The sequence below is a fragment of the Crinia signifera genome, chromosome 2, assembly GCF_055691185.1.
Source record: "Crinia signifera chromosome 2, ASM5569118v1, whole genome shotgun sequence".
Classification (NCBI taxonomy): domain Eukaryota; kingdom Metazoa; phylum Chordata; class Amphibia; order Anura; family Myobatrachidae; genus Crinia; species Crinia signifera.
In genome coordinates this window covers 392,278,991-392,294,465 of record NC_139218.1, presented here as the reverse complement: position 1 = coordinate 392,294,465, position 15,475 = coordinate 392,278,991, and the positions used below count along the sequence as shown (strand labels likewise).

The window sequence follows — 15,475 nt, the reverse complement described above, 5'->3', positions numbered from 1 at the left end:
AGATTGAAGTTAAAAAACTGCGTTATTCAGGAAATGCTTCAAGCCGGCTGGAACGCACGCCGCGTTCCAGCTTCCGGCTCGTGGAACGCATACAGTGCGCGTCCACTACGAGTGACGCCTGCATGGGTGGACCGTCACGTCCATTAGTTGTTTATACAAGAAATCCCATGTCGCGTCTTGTGGCACGCATATGCGTGTCATAGCGCTCAGGACCCGGAAGTCCGGAGTCCTATTTTGATGTGAGCTTCCTTGTGATCGCGATGAGACGCACATGCGTGTCACACATATTAATGTATGGCACGCAGTAAATAATCGGTCCCTTAAGCCTATAATGTGCATAGAGGCAGTTTATATATACACACAATAAGAGGTGGATGATGAGAGGATTTTTTAGGGGAAAAAGATATATATATATATATATATATATATGTGTTCAGGCTCAAAGAAGAAAATGTCCAAATAAAGGACGTTGAAACGTCGCTCTATCTAACAACGTGTACCTGTGTTTCTTCCTGCTGAGAGTGCCGCTCCATCCCCACCAAATATATATATATATATATATATATATATATATATATATATATATATATATATATAGAAGTGGCCACACTTTATGGTACAATGGATAAATTACTAATAATTAAATAATTAATATATGAATAATACACAAATAATAAAAGATACATGTATATGTACACATTTATATTTATACATCCACACATGTATCCATTAAATAATAATATAATAAATAAGAAATAATAAAAATGATTATAAATATGAATAATAAAAAATAATAATAATAAGATAAATATCGAAGTGTATCCATATTTATAAACCTATATAGCAGAAAACCATAAATTAGATTTAAAGTATGAATTAATGGCAGAATGATAATTATAAAATCTCTTATATATTTGGCTACATCTGTCACTCAAAGTGTGTCTGAAGCTGTAACGCTGGGTGGAGCCTCTGACTCACATGACAGAGAACCAGCCCAGTGAGCCCACAGTCATAGGAGGGACACATTGCTCTGCTCCTGCACTTTCCTTTTAATGTATGATTGCCATCACCTGTGTTGAAGCACCTTTCCTATCAATTAACCTGTTCAACACAGATGGAGGTAATCATACATTAGGAAGAAAGTCCAACGGCAGAGCATTGTGTCCCTCCTGGCATAGGTCATGTTGGGAGGTATGCACAGTGCCAGACACCCTCTGCCTCCCCATGTTACCCAGCAAAGACACAGCTACTCACCAGACACACCAGCCGAGCGCCCCACATACCTCCCAACATGTCCCTCTCCAGGAGGGACAGAATGCTCTGTTTGTGGACTTCCATCTTAATTTATGATGTCATCACCTGTCATTTTAAACAGGGTAATTGATAAGAAAGGTGTTTAAGCACAGGTGATGGTAATCCATAAATTAAGAAGAAAGTCCAGAAACAGAGCAATGTGTCCCTCCTGGAGAGGGTCATGTTGGGTATGCAACTCCCTCCCTCCCCCCCCCCCCCCATTCACGGTATCCCCACGATTAAATGGCACATGCAAAACACTGACATGGCTATGGTCGACAATAAAAAAGGTTGACAAGATTTATTTTTCACTTTTTCAATGTTTTCATATTCATTCTCATGTGTCGACATGAACACCAATGAAGTGCCACACTTATGTCAACATTTACATGTGTTGACCTTTCTGTGTTGATTTTCTCTTGTGGCGATTCGCGGCACCCCCCGCAACCCCCCTCCCGCGATTTGCAGCACCCCCCCGCAATTCGCGGCACCCCCGGTGACTCCCGCGATTCGCGGCCCCACCCCGTGACACACCCCCCCCCCTCCTGCGATTCGCGGCACCCCGCGATCCCCCCTCCCGCGATTCGCGCCAACCCCCTGGGCCCCCCCCTCTCGAGGTTCACGGTGCCCCCCACGACCCCCCCAACCGCGATTCCCCACCCCTGACCCCCCTCCTGTCATTGCGGCAACCACCCGCCCCTGCGACCCACCCTCCCGCGATTCACTGCAACACCCCGCGCCCCCCCCTCCCACGATTCGCGGCACCCACACACCCCCCCTCCCCCCGTGACCCCCCCTCCCGCAATTCACGGCATTCCCACGATTAAATGGCACATGCAAAACACTGACATGGCTATGGTCGACAATGAAAAAGGTTGACAAGATTTATTTTTCACTTTTTCAATGTTTTCATATTCATTCTCATGTGTCGACATGGACACCAATGAAGTGCCACACTTATGTCAACAATTACATGTGTTAACCTTTCTTGTGGCGATTCGCGGCACCCCCCGCAACCCCCCTCCCGCGATTTGCAGCACACCCCCCGCAATTCGCGGCACCCCCGGTGACTCCCGCGATTCGCGGCCCCACCCCGTGACACCCCCCCTCCTGCGATTCGCGGCACCCCGCGACCCCCTCTCCCGCGATTTGCGCCAACCCCCTGGGCCCCCCCTCGCGAGGTTCACGGTGCCCCCCACGACCCCCCCAACCGCGATTCCCCACCCCTGACCCCCCCTCCTGTCATTGCGGCAACCCCCCGCCCCCGCGACCCACCCTCCCGCGATTCACTGCAACCCCCCGCGCCCCCCCTCCCACGATTCGCGGCACCCACACGCCCCCCCCCGCGACCCCCCCTCCCGCAATTCACGGCATCCACCCACGACCCCTCCTCCCGTGAATCGCGGACACCCCTCACCTCCTCCCCCCCCCCCTACCCCCGCACGGGATTCACGGCAACCCCAGGATTAAATGGCACATGCACGGCTATGGTCGACAATGAAAAAGGTTGACATGAGTTTTTGAAGATTTATTTTTCTTTTTTTCAATGTTTTCATATTCATTCTCATGTGTCGACATGGACACCGATGAAGTGCCACACTTATGTCAACATTTACATGTGTTGAACTTTCTGTGTTGATTTTTTTCCAGTGACAACTATGAACTATGTGCACGTCAACCTACACATCATCAACCAATTCTTTGTATAATATATAACACCTGTTCTGTTTTACTGTAGGTGTTTTAAGTCAGATCTTTTACTGCTACTATTACTGTTTATGTAAATGCATTCTGAATGACAGCAACATCCTACCATCCTTCTACAAGAATATATAACCAACTAGGTGATTCATCGCGCCCTGTGCCCCCCCCCTCCCGCAATTTGCAACGCCCCCTCCCACGCTTTGCGGACCCCCGCCCTCTCCCGCGATTCGTCTACACCTGCGCCCCCTCCCTCCCTTGATTCACGGCACCCCCCGCGCCCCTCCCGCAATTCACGGCACCCCTAAGCCCCTCTTTAGTCCCCCGTATACTCACACACCCCTATCACTACCCAGCTTCCTGCTCTCCTGAACCGTAACTTCCACCACTGGGGAGTCGCTGACGCTGTTTTGCCCACATGCCCCTATCATGCCTCATAGCCCAGCCTCCTGCTCTCATGCACCCGAACTCCCACCCAGTAGGAGGAGACACTGACTAAGGGCCACCATCCTGTACTCCTGTACTGCCACGCTGGACCCTCACCCACTGGCAGAAGCTGCACAGTATCTCCCACCCTCCTTTTTAGTCCCCCTTATGCCCACACACCCCTATCACTACCCAGCCTCCTGTTTTCCTGTGTCGTGACCTCCGCCAGTGGGGAGCCGCTGACTCAGAAACACCCTACTATACTATTGCACACACACACACCTAAACAACATGCACACACAGCCCCCCCCCCCCCCACACCCACAAATGTCACTGTACCATCCACACTATCAATGTACATCTTACTCTGTAACCGCTTTTTAATTAAACAAAACAATATACACCCCCTTCCACATCATATGCTCTCTATTTAACACATTTCACCTATAACTCAAGTTGCAATACAGGCATCTTTCATACAATTCTAACCATATTTCTCATATACAAATGTTCACAAATTAAGGGGGCGCAGCCCCTTACGACGGTGTGAAGAGCGCCCGTAGGGCGCGATGAATCACCTAGTCCAGGGGTTCCCAATCTTTTTTGATTCACGGCACCCTAGAGAATCAGAATTTTTTTCACGGCACCCCTAGGTCCCAAAAAAATTAAGTAGATTGGGTTTATATGCGATTTTTAGCGGCAGTTATGTGGTAAAGGGCAGGATTTGCTTCTGTTTGTACACATTTTATGATTGGCAGCCACCAGCACTGGTTTTGCTCATAAATAATGAACCATTAATAATTTGAGTTGGTCCTGGACCACCAACCCGCGGCACCCCTGCATATGTCCCGAGGCACCCCAGGGAGCCGCGGCACACAGTTTGGGAACCACTGACCTAGTCTATTATATATTTGGCTACATCTGTCACTCAAAGTGTGTGAGTGTGTGTATAACAGGAGGGACACATTGCTCTGTTTCTGGACTTCTCCCTTAATTAATGATTGCCAGCACCTTTCTAATCAATTAATAACATGTGTAAAACAGGTGATGGCAATCATACATTATGAGGGAAGTCCAGAAACAGAGCAATGTGTCCCTCCTGGAGAGGGTCATTTTGGGAGGTATGTGACTGTTGGGTGACTGACTCACATGACAGAGAACCAGCCCAGTGAGCCCACAGTGCCAGACATCCTCTGCCTCCCCCTGTTGCCCAGCAAAGACACTGCACCAGGTGAGCGCCCCCGCTGCCCCACCCATGATTCGCGCCCCCCCTGTGACCGCCCTCCCGCGATTCGCGGCACCTCCCCCCCCGTGACCCCCCTCTCCCGCGATTCGCGGCAAAACACCACACCCCCCCCCCCCCGCGACCCCCTCCCGCGATTCGCGGGAAGCCCCCCGCAATTCACGGCACCCCCGCGACCCCCCCCCCCTTCCGCGATTCGCAGCAAAACCCCCCCCCCTCCCCATGGCTATGGTCGACCATGAAAAAGGTTGACATGAGATTTTGAGATTTATTTTTCATTTTTTGAATGTTCTCATATTCATTCTCATGTGTCGACATGGACACCAATGAAATGCCACACTTATGTCAACATTTACATGTGTTGACCTTTCTGTGTTGATTTTTTCTTGTGGCGATTCACGGCACCCCCCCTGCGACCACCCCCTCCTGTGATTCGCGGCACCACCCCACCCTGTGACACCCCCCTCCCGTGATTCGCGGCAACCCCCCGCGCCCTCCCTCCTGCGATTTGCGGCAACCCCCCTGCCCCCGCGACCCCCCCCTCCTGCAATTCGCTGCAACCCCCCCCCCCGCGATTCGCGGCACCCACCCCCCAACCCCCGCGACCCCCCCTCCCGCAATTCACGGCACCTCCCGCAACTCCCCCTTGCGTGATTCACGCCCCACTCCTGCGCTTTGCGGACTCCCGCCCCCTCCCTCGATTCACCGACACCTGCGCCCCCCTCCTGCAATTCTGCCCCCTCCCTCGATTCACGGCACCCCCCGCGCCCCTCCCACAATTCACGGCACCCCTGCTCCCCTCTTTAGTCCCCCGTATGCCCACACACCCCTATCACTACCCAGCTTCCTGCTCTCCTGAACCATAACTTCCACCACTGGGGAGTCGCTGACGCTGTGTTGCCCACATGATAGGGGTATCATGCCTCATAGCCCAGCCTCCTGCTCTCATGCACGCTAACTCCCACCCAGTAGGAGGAGACACTGACTCAGGGCCACCGTCCTGTACTCCTGTACTGCCATGCTGGACCCTCACCCACTGGCAGAAGCTGCACTGTGTCTCCCACCCTCCTCTTTAGTCCCCCTTATGCCCACACACCCCTATCACTACCCAGCCTCCTGTTTTCCTGTGTCGTGACCTCTGCCAGTGGGGAGACGCTAACTCAAAAACACCCTACTATACTATTGCACACACACACTCGCCTAAAACTACACGCTCACACCCCCCCCTCCCCACACACACACCCACAAATGTCACTGTACCATCCACACTATCAATGTACATCTTACTCTGTAACCGCTTTTTAATTTAACAAAACAATACACACCCCCTTCCAAATCATATGCTCTCTATGTAACACATTTCACCTATAACTCAAGTTGCAATACAGGCATCTTTCATACAATTCTAACCATATTTCTCACAATACAAATGTTCACAAATTAAAGGGGTGCAGCCCCTTACGACGGTGTGAAGAGCGCCCGTAGGGCGCAATGAATCACCTAGTTAATGTATAATGGGCCTTATTCTAGTTCACTCTTAGAGGCAAATTCCTTCTTAGCTGGACAAAACCATGTGCACTGCAGGTGGGGCAGATGTAACATGTGCAGAGAGAATTAGATTTGGGTGGTGTTTTACTTCAAAGTGAGATCTATATTGCAGTGTAGAAATAAAGCAGTCAGTATTTTCCCTGCACATAAACAAAATAACTCACCCAAATCTAATTATATCTGCACCTGTTACATCCCCCCCCCTGCAGTGCACATGATTTTGTCCATCTAAGAAGGATTTTGCCTCTAAGAGTGAACTAGAATAAGGCCCAATGAGAGATAGCAATACTTTATTAGAGTAAGGGGGCAATATTAATTGATCACTAATGTGGGCAATAAAAAATTTTTATGATAGGGAACCATTTATGGTGGTCACATGGTAAAATAATAATTGTTACTTCTGTTCAAGACTCTCCAATGTATTGTCCCCAATACCAAAAAGATGTCATTGTCCCTTAATTATTTAATATATGATATTGCTCTCTTAATCTAATTATACCGCTGGGGGTAAATGAAGTAATTCCGTAGTGTAATGACATCTGTACGTGTGGCTTTATTTGGGCTTTCACTGTTGTGTCTCATAGGATTTCATTGTTGTGAGAAAGTCAGGTGACCAGGTGACGGACATCAGCGGCCGCCCTGTACCAGACAGAAGCAGCGGCACCCAGAGCCCAAACACAGAAGCTCCGCCTCATGCGCCAACAGAGGAGAGGAACCGTGACGGGATTATCCTGGCACCTACTGAGGTATATCACAGAAAGGTGAGCTCCTATCTGTATCTGTACATCTTATAACGTCTGTCTGATAAACTCCGAAACCACGGAACCGGTTGTAGTACTGTAACCAATGACTCAGTGTCATTCCAGGTATAGAGACACCAGGTGTAGCGGCAACCACAGGGGCGGCACTCACAGGACTTCCAATCCGTATAGAAATACACACAGGGCACACCCTACTGACGGCCGCACGTCTCCGCCTCGCTGGTGGCCGCACATCCCCGCCTCGCTGGCAGCCACACGTCCCCGCCTCACTGGTGGCCGCACATCCCCGCCTCACTGGTGGCCGCACATCCCCGCCTCGCTGGCGGCCGCATGTCTCCGCCTCGCTGGTGGCCGCACGTCCCCTCCTCGCTGGTGGCCGCACATCCCCGCCTCACTGGTGGCCGCACGTCTCCGCCTCGCTGGTGGCCGCACATCCCCACCTCGCAGGTGGCCCCACGCCCTTGCAAGCCCCATTTGTGGGAATGGGACGTGCATGCTTGTGTGACGCTCAGGCATCCCCCTCTGGACAGATGTCGCGCCAGCGAGCTAGATCAGCGCGACTCCAGCTGTACATCATCGCGCCTAGATATATTCTGTAACTATACCAGTGTTGGGGGCGCGGGCTCTGAGATACTGTACCCATACTCCGGGTGGTTGAACACACCTCAGCCTTCAGCATCATATATGGTTAAGCTTGGGTTCAAATCACACTGATTAGAAAGTTGCTGTTTGCTCAATAACCACATTAATTTATTCTATAAATAAGAGTCTGATTAAGATAAACTCTGAAAACACGGAACCGATTCTGATACGGATTTCATCATTGTATAGGTCATTTTCCAAGGCTAAATATCATAAGACCTCAGTGGTCAGGGGTCTGTGGGAGGTCTTCCGCAGGAGGGGTCTGTGGGCGGTCTTCAGCAGGAGGGGTCTGTGGGCGGTCTTCCGCAGGAGGGGTCTGTGGGCGGTCTTCCGCAGGAGGGGTCTGTGGGCGGTCTTCCCTAGCAGGGGTCTGTGGGCGGTCTTCCCTAGCAGGGGTCTTTGGGCGGTCTTCCCTAGCAGGGGTCTGTGGGCGGTCTTGCACAGAAGGGGCCTGTGGGCGGTCTTCCGTAGGAGGGGTCTGTGGGCGGTCTTCCGCAGGAGGGGTCTGTGGGCGGTCTTCCGTAGGAGGGGTCTGTGGGCGGTCTTCCGTAGGAGGGGTCTGTGGGCGGTCTTCCGCAGGAGGGGTCTGTGGGCGGTCTTCCGCAGGAGGGGTCTGTGGGCGGTCTTCCACAGGAGGAGTCTGTGGGCGGTCTTCCGCAGGAGGGGTCTGTGGGCGGTCTTCCGCAGGAGGGGTCTGTGGGCGGTCTTGCACAGAAGGGGTCTGTGGGTGGTCTTCCGTAGGAGGAGTCTGTGGGCGGTCTTCCGCAGGAGGGGTCTGTGGGCGGTCTTTCGTAGGAGGGGTCTGTGGGCTCTCTTCCGCAGGAGGAGTCTGTGGGCGGTCTTCCGCAGGAGGGGTCTGTGGGCGGTCTTCCGCAGGAGGGGTCTGTGGGCGGTCTTCCGCAGGAGGGGTCTGTGGGCGGTCTTCTGCACGAGGGGTCTGTGGGCGGTCTTCCGTAGGAGGGGTCTGTGGGTGGTTTTCTGTAGGAGGGGTACCCTGTGCTTCTTACCAGTTTTGACAATGCCTGGAGGAATATCTTCACTTGAATGTGACAGTGCTGCAGGTAACAGGGCACCTGAGCAGAGTTGGGTATAGCCGCTAGTTATACATATGGCTATACATGCAGGTCATTCTTACAGGGGCTGATGGTCGGATCACCAACCGCCAGCCCACGGAAGGGGACGTGCGTGCACATCCCCTTACAACTGAGCTCCACCTGATTCCCCGCCGCGTCGCCACCAGTTCACTGCAGCGGAGACGGGCAGGGTTCGTGTCCCTCGTGCGTGTGGGACGCTCGCGCTTCCCAGTCAGATGGAGCGCCGCTGGCAAGCCCCGGTGCTGGCTATGAGGCGCTACATCTGTATATAGCTTTGGAGAACACAATTTTTTGTGTTGTATAATAAATGCTATATGTCCTTTTGATTGGTCACTGATTTATGTTGTACTATAGTGTAACAATACTGATATCACTGGGCCTGGTGATTGGTCAGGGCGCACTCTGTAATTGATCCCTGACCCATTATCTCCCATAGTGCCCTGCAGGGGAATGTATTACACAGTACTCCTAGGTGTGTGGGTAAGTCATGTAACCAGCTCTCCTATGCTGCAGGTGCCTGGGAAGTGTAAGGATATGGAGGTCTCGTTCTCTGTGACAGAGTGGGACTATTCAGGCGGACACAAGGACGATGTAATGGATCCTCCGCAGCTGCCTGACTCAGTGGGTAAGAGAACGTCTGTCAGGGTGTGTGTCTGTATTCTGCACCATCCAGTCACTTCTCTCCGCCCCTCTCCCGGGTGATTGGCTGTTACTGGAAGCTGCAGTTTGGGCCTAATTGGCCTCCATTACATTGCATGTTGGTCCAAAGCGACTGCCAATACCAGCTGACATCTGACCCCCGTCTATGTTGGGGTGGTGGAAGGTTGGATGACCCATTCTCCCCCAGTGTCACTGGTCATGATGACCCTCGGGAGGTGACATCCCACCCAGATACACGTAACGGTGCAGGGCTGTTACTCCCGGTACCTAGTGACAGGTCCTGTGCAGTGATATGTGCTGCTGTTATTACTAAGCATTGCTATATGGCTGTCATTGTCTGTTCTCCCCGCAGGTGAGTGTAGCTCTAGAAGCCCCCCAGGACGATGTGAGACCCCTCTGTATTCCCGGCATCATATAAAGGAAGAGGACTGTATTCTCATAGAGGATGATCAGGTAGCGGGACTGGCTACATTATCTCTTCTGTATTATGTTACTGTCATATCCTTATCCTGTGTATCCTTCTGGTATAGACGCTCGGTGTAATAATATCTCTGTCCTTGTATGACAGGATGAGCCGGGACACAGGATGTATCACCCGCAGTGTAAGGAAGAGCAGCCGATCCCTGATCCCAGCAGCTCAGGTGAGACAGCAGCGGGATTGGGTCACATGACTGATACATTGAGTGTAATTGTACCCTATACAGATTATCGTGTCAGGCAGGTAATACAGATTATAGTGTCAGGCAGGTAATAAGGTTGTACATACAGATTATAGTGTCAGGCAGGTAATAAGGTTGTACGTACAGATTATAGTGTCAGGCAGGTAATAAGGTTGTACGTACAGATTATAGTGTCAGGCAGGTACTAAGGTTGTACGTACAGATTATAGCGTCAGGGCAGGTAATAAAATTGTACGTACAGATTATAGTGTCAGGGCAGGTAATAAGGTTGTACGTACAGATTATAGTGTCAGGGCAGGTAATAAGGTTGTACGTACAGATTATAGTGACATGCAGGTAATAAGGATGTACATACAGATTATAGTGTCAGGCAGGTAATAAGGTTGTACGTACAGATTATAGTATCAGGGCAGGTAATAAGGTTGTACGTACAGATTATAGTGTCAGGCAGGTAATAAGGTTGTACATACAGATTATAGTGTCAGGGCAGGTAATGAGGTTGTACGTACAGATTATAGTGTCAGGCAGGTAATAAGGTTGTACGTACAGATTATAGTGTCAGGCAGGTAATAAGGTTGTACGTACAGATTATAGTGTCAGGCAGGTAATAAGGTTGTACGTACAGATTATAGTGTCAGGCAGGTACTAAGGTTGTACGTACAGATTATAGCGTCAGGGCAGGTAATAAAATTGTACGTACAGATTATAGTGTCAGGGCAGGTAATAAGGTTGTACGTACAGATTATAGTGCCAGGGCAGGTAATAAGGTTGTACATACAGATTATAGTGACATGCAGGTAATAAGGATGTACATACAGATTATAGTGTCAGGCAGGTAATAAAGTTGTACGTACAGATTATAGCGTCAGGGCAGGTAATAAAATTGTACGTACAGATTATAGTGTCAGGGCAGGTAATAAGGTTGTACGCACAGATTATAGTGTCAGGCAGGTAATAAGGTTGTACATACAGATTATAGCATCAGGGCAGGTAATAAGGTTGTACGTACAGATTATAGTGTCAGGGCAGGTAATAAGGTTGTACGTACAGATTATAGTGTCAGGGCAGGTAATAAGGTTGTACGTACAGATTATAGTGTCAGGCAGGTAATAAGGTTGTACATACAGATTATAGTGTCAGGGCAGGTAATGAGGTTGTACGTACAGATTATAGTGTCAGGCAGGTAATAAGGTTGTACGTACAGATTATAGTGTCAGGGCAGGTAATAAGGTTGTACGTACAGATTATAGTGTCAGGGCAGGAAATAAGGTTGTACGTACAGATTATAGTGTCAGGGCAGGTAATAAGGTTGTACATACAGATTATAGTGTCAGGCAGAGAACAAGGTTGTACATACAGATTATAGTGTCAGGGCAGGTAATGAGGTTGTACATACAGATTATAGTGTCAGAGTAGGTAATAAGGTTGTACGTACAGATTATAGTGTCAGGGCAGTTAATAAGGTTGTACGTACAGATTATAGTGTCAGGCAGGTAATAAGGTTGTACGTACATATTATAGTGTCAGGCAGGTAATAAGGTTGTACGTACAGATTATAGTGTCAGGCAGGTAATAAGGTTGTACATACAGATTATAGTGTCAGGCAGGTAATAAGGTTGTACGTACAGATTATAGTGTCAGGCAGGTAATAAGGATGTACGTACAGATTATAGTGTCAGGCAGGTAATAAGGTTGTACATACAGATTATAGTGTCAGGCAGGTAATAAGGGTGTACATACAGATTATAGTGTCAGGCAGGTAATAAGGTTGTACATACAGATTATAGTGTCAGGGCAGGTAATAAGGTTGTACGTACAGATTATAGTGTCAGGGAGGTAATAAGGTTGTACATACAGATTATAGTGTCAGGGCAGGTAATAAGGTTGTACATACAGATTATAGTGTCAGGCAGGTAATAAGGTTGTACGTACAGATTATAGTGTCAGGCAGGTAATAAGGTTGTACGTACAGATTATAGTGTCAGGCAGGTAATAAGGTTGTACGTACAGATTATAGTGTCAGGCAGGTAATAAGGTTGTACATACAGATTATAGTGTCAGGCAGGTAATAAGGGTGTACATACAGATTATAGTGTCAGGCAGGTAATAAGGGTGTACATACAGATTATAGTGTCAGGCAGGTAATAAGGTTGTACATACAGATTATAGTGTCAGGCAGGTAATAAGGTTATACATACAGATTATAGTGTCAGGCAGGTAATAAGGTTGTACATACAGATTATAGTGTCAGGCAGGTAATAAGGGTGTACATACAGATTATAGTGTCCGGCAGGTAATAAGGTTGTACATACAGATTATAGTGTCAGGCAGGTAATAAAGTTGTACATACAGATTATAGTGTCAGGCAGGTAATAAGGTTGTACGTACAGATTATAGTGTCAGGCAGGTAATAAGGTTGTACGTACAGATTATAGTGTCAGGCAGGTAATAAGGTTGTACATACAGATTATAGTGTCAGGCAGGTAATAAGGGTGTACATACAGATTATAGTGTCAGGCAGGTAATAAGGTTGTACATACAGATTATAGTGTCAGGCAGGTAATAAGGGTGTACATACAGATTATAGTGTCAGGCAGGTAATAAGGTTGTACATACAGATTATAGTGTCAGGGCAGGTAATAAGGTTGTACGTACAGATTATAGTGTCAGGGCAGGTAATAAGGTTGTACGTACAGATTATAGTGTCAGGCAGGTAATAAGGGTGTACATACAGATTATATTGTTTATAGATTTACAACATCTTTTTGCCCTTCCCTCTGTAGCTGGCGTAACCATGGGGTATAGAGGTGGCTCTAAGGGTGTGGACAAACTGTTGGTGCGGGAACTTTAGTTTAAAGAGGTGTCTGTAGGAGCACAGCAACCGTGGGGGCTGTCGGGCCCTTGGCATGTTGTGGTTGCTGGAATACAGGTGTACAGCAGCACATGATTGGTGCATAACACATGTACACACTCCCCTTTTCTCCAGCACGGGATTGGTGCATGACACATGTACACCCCCCCCCCCCCACACACACACACACACACTTTACTCCACACGTGATTGGTGCATGACACATGTACACACTCCCCTTTAATCCAGCATGTTGATTGGTGCATGACACATGTACACCCCCCCCCCCACACACACACACACACACACACTTTACTCCACACGTGCTTGGTGCATGATACAGTACATGTACAAACTTCCCTTTACTCCACCACATTTGGGGCTATCTTACATGGCAGCACCACCTAGGGCCTCTTCTACATGTTCCCTGTCAGTATCCCGCTAGTGCCAACTACTCCTATTGGTGCTGCTTGGCTGACACCCACTCGCCATTTGCACACCCCGTGGTGTCCCCGGTTGTAAGAGAATAGGGTACTTGTTTCCTAGCACGCCGCCCATCGCATACCATAAGGCATATGATGGTATGCAATGCCATGCGATGTTACGCGATGGCAGCCGATGTTATACAATTTTAAATTGTATACCATCGCATTGTATGCCATTGTATGCCATATACAATAGTATACGATTTAAAATTGTATAAGCACCCTAATGGGTGTTTTCAATGTTAAATGTTCCCCCTATAAGATAAATAATTGTATAAGCACCGTAATGGGTGCTTACAATGTTAAAAGCAGCCCCACGCCACCCGTGCTATCAACGCCAACCCAAAGCGTGGCGAGCGCAGCGGTACGCGTCCTCCGACCTTTACATACCCCCACTTTCTTCTGCGGCAGACGTCAGGGGCCACAGGGATTACATTGGGTAGAGAGTGAGGTCACGACCTTTCCAGCACCAGAAAGGATAAAACTTCTGGACTGCCCAGAGACAGCCCTGGCTCCTCCCTCCTCTACCCCGCCTCCTAGGCTAGCTTACTTTCAGTTTTGATTGTGCTGGCAGGAGCCAACACGCATTTTGAAAGGGCTGCTGTTAAAGCAGCTTAAACTTCGTTTTTAATTTTTTTTTTATTCTTATTTTTACACTGACTGGAGTCAGTGACAGAGCAGCAGCGCCGGGGGTCTTTTAGACCCCTGCACTGCGCTCCATCACCCGGGACCCGGCAGCCCAACACCACCCACGTGGCTCCCACAAGCGGAGGTGTTCGGCTGGCTCTGAAGCACTGGAGAGCACAGCCGCGACGGGGACCGGGACATCAGCGGTGAGCACCGCTTACAGGTAACGCGCCCCCCGCTGGGAGCGCGCGCGTGCGCATTTCTAATGGCGGCTGAGCAGCTCGGCGAGGGGGATCGCCGGGCTGCACTAGCAAGCGGCAGAACCGCCGCCTCTCGTAGTGTTGTGCACTCTGTCCCGCTGGACCACCAGGGAGACTTTGAGTGTGGGCAGTGGCGTCGGTAAGCGGGGCCGCCCGGCAAGCGCCGGATCCCCGCCATTTTACCGGCGCCACATGAGTCATTTAATCCCGGTGGCCATTTGCTAGTAGGGGGAGGGAGCCTCTCCTCACACAGCCCCTCTCCCGGAGACAGGAGCTAGGATGTACCCACGTGGTTTCCAGCCCTGATCTCTTCCTGCCTGCCTGCTGCAAGTGTAAGAAAGACACAGAGAGCTCTCTGCCAGTCTGGAGTTCCATCTCTTCACTGCTGGGCCATTTGGGCAAATCTCCCCTGTACCTCTCCTACTGGAGCACAGGGTACAGTACTTTATGCTCCTGCCGGCCTTTGTGCTTTGCGGAGCTCAGTGCCACTTATATTATTATTTGCATTGTGCTATGTCTCATAACTGTGTTAACACCATCACTGCATGTCAGAAGTATAGGTGTTAGCTGTACCAGTTTAGCTGCCTCTTGTACAATCTTAGAGGACAGCGATAGTGACACAGGGACTCCTATATTGGGGTCCTGCACTCATTGCAAGTCCGGCCAGCCTGGGCATATGAGTATAGCCTAATGGCGCGGCTACCCTTTCAAAAAGGGACGCCATTGTAAGGACGGAGCTGGCCAGGAGGGGAGCTTACCGCAGGGTTTTGCTCCCAGAGACCATAACACTTTCCCAGCTATCAGGCGGTTCTGGCGGTCATTGTAACATACTTGCCGCCATTGCACGCTGCTGAAGCTCCTGACTGCTAATGCCAGGGCTGTGCTCAAGCTTGTCCTGATTAACTGCATATTGAATGCAGCTGCTCCCCCAGGTTCTGTGATCAGACAGTGGGGTTTAGAGCATAGTGGGACAGTATTGGGCTGTATGTAAATTAGGTCATAGCACTCCTGTGTTATATACCATGGTGTTGTTGATTGGCCTGTGGCAGCTCATCTCCTTATACTGTCTCTCTTATCCAGTGATTCTATCTCTGGTTACCTATACCTACTCTCTCCCTGTGTGTGTGTGTGTGTGTGTGTAGTGTATATATTGTCAGGTGGAAAGTGTATAACTCAGTTTACATTGTCATCTGAGGCATGTGTC

General features: G+C 49.7%; 1 protein-coding gene across 3 annotated transcripts in view; it reads left to right on the top strand.

Moving 5' to 3' along the window:
- The window catches only part of LOC146058244 (uncharacterized), a 65,920-nt gene that overhangs the window by 25,561 nt on the left and 24,884 nt on the right, over nucleotides 1-15,475 (top strand). For 2 of the 3 annotated variants that reach the window (XM_083170436.1, XM_083170437.1), the window contains exons 3-6: nucleotides 6,796-6,972; nucleotides 9,222-9,333; nucleotides 9,721-9,821; nucleotides 9,937-10,009. In XM_083170436.1, coding sequence (XP_083026562.1) covers nucleotides 6,796-6,972; nucleotides 9,222-9,333; nucleotides 9,721-9,821; nucleotides 9,937-10,009 — 463 coding nt within the window. The remainder of the gene's footprint in view (nucleotides 1-6,795; nucleotides 6,973-9,221; nucleotides 9,334-9,720; nucleotides 9,822-9,936; nucleotides 10,010-15,475) is intronic. The other variant, XM_083170438.1, reaches the window with a different exon arrangement.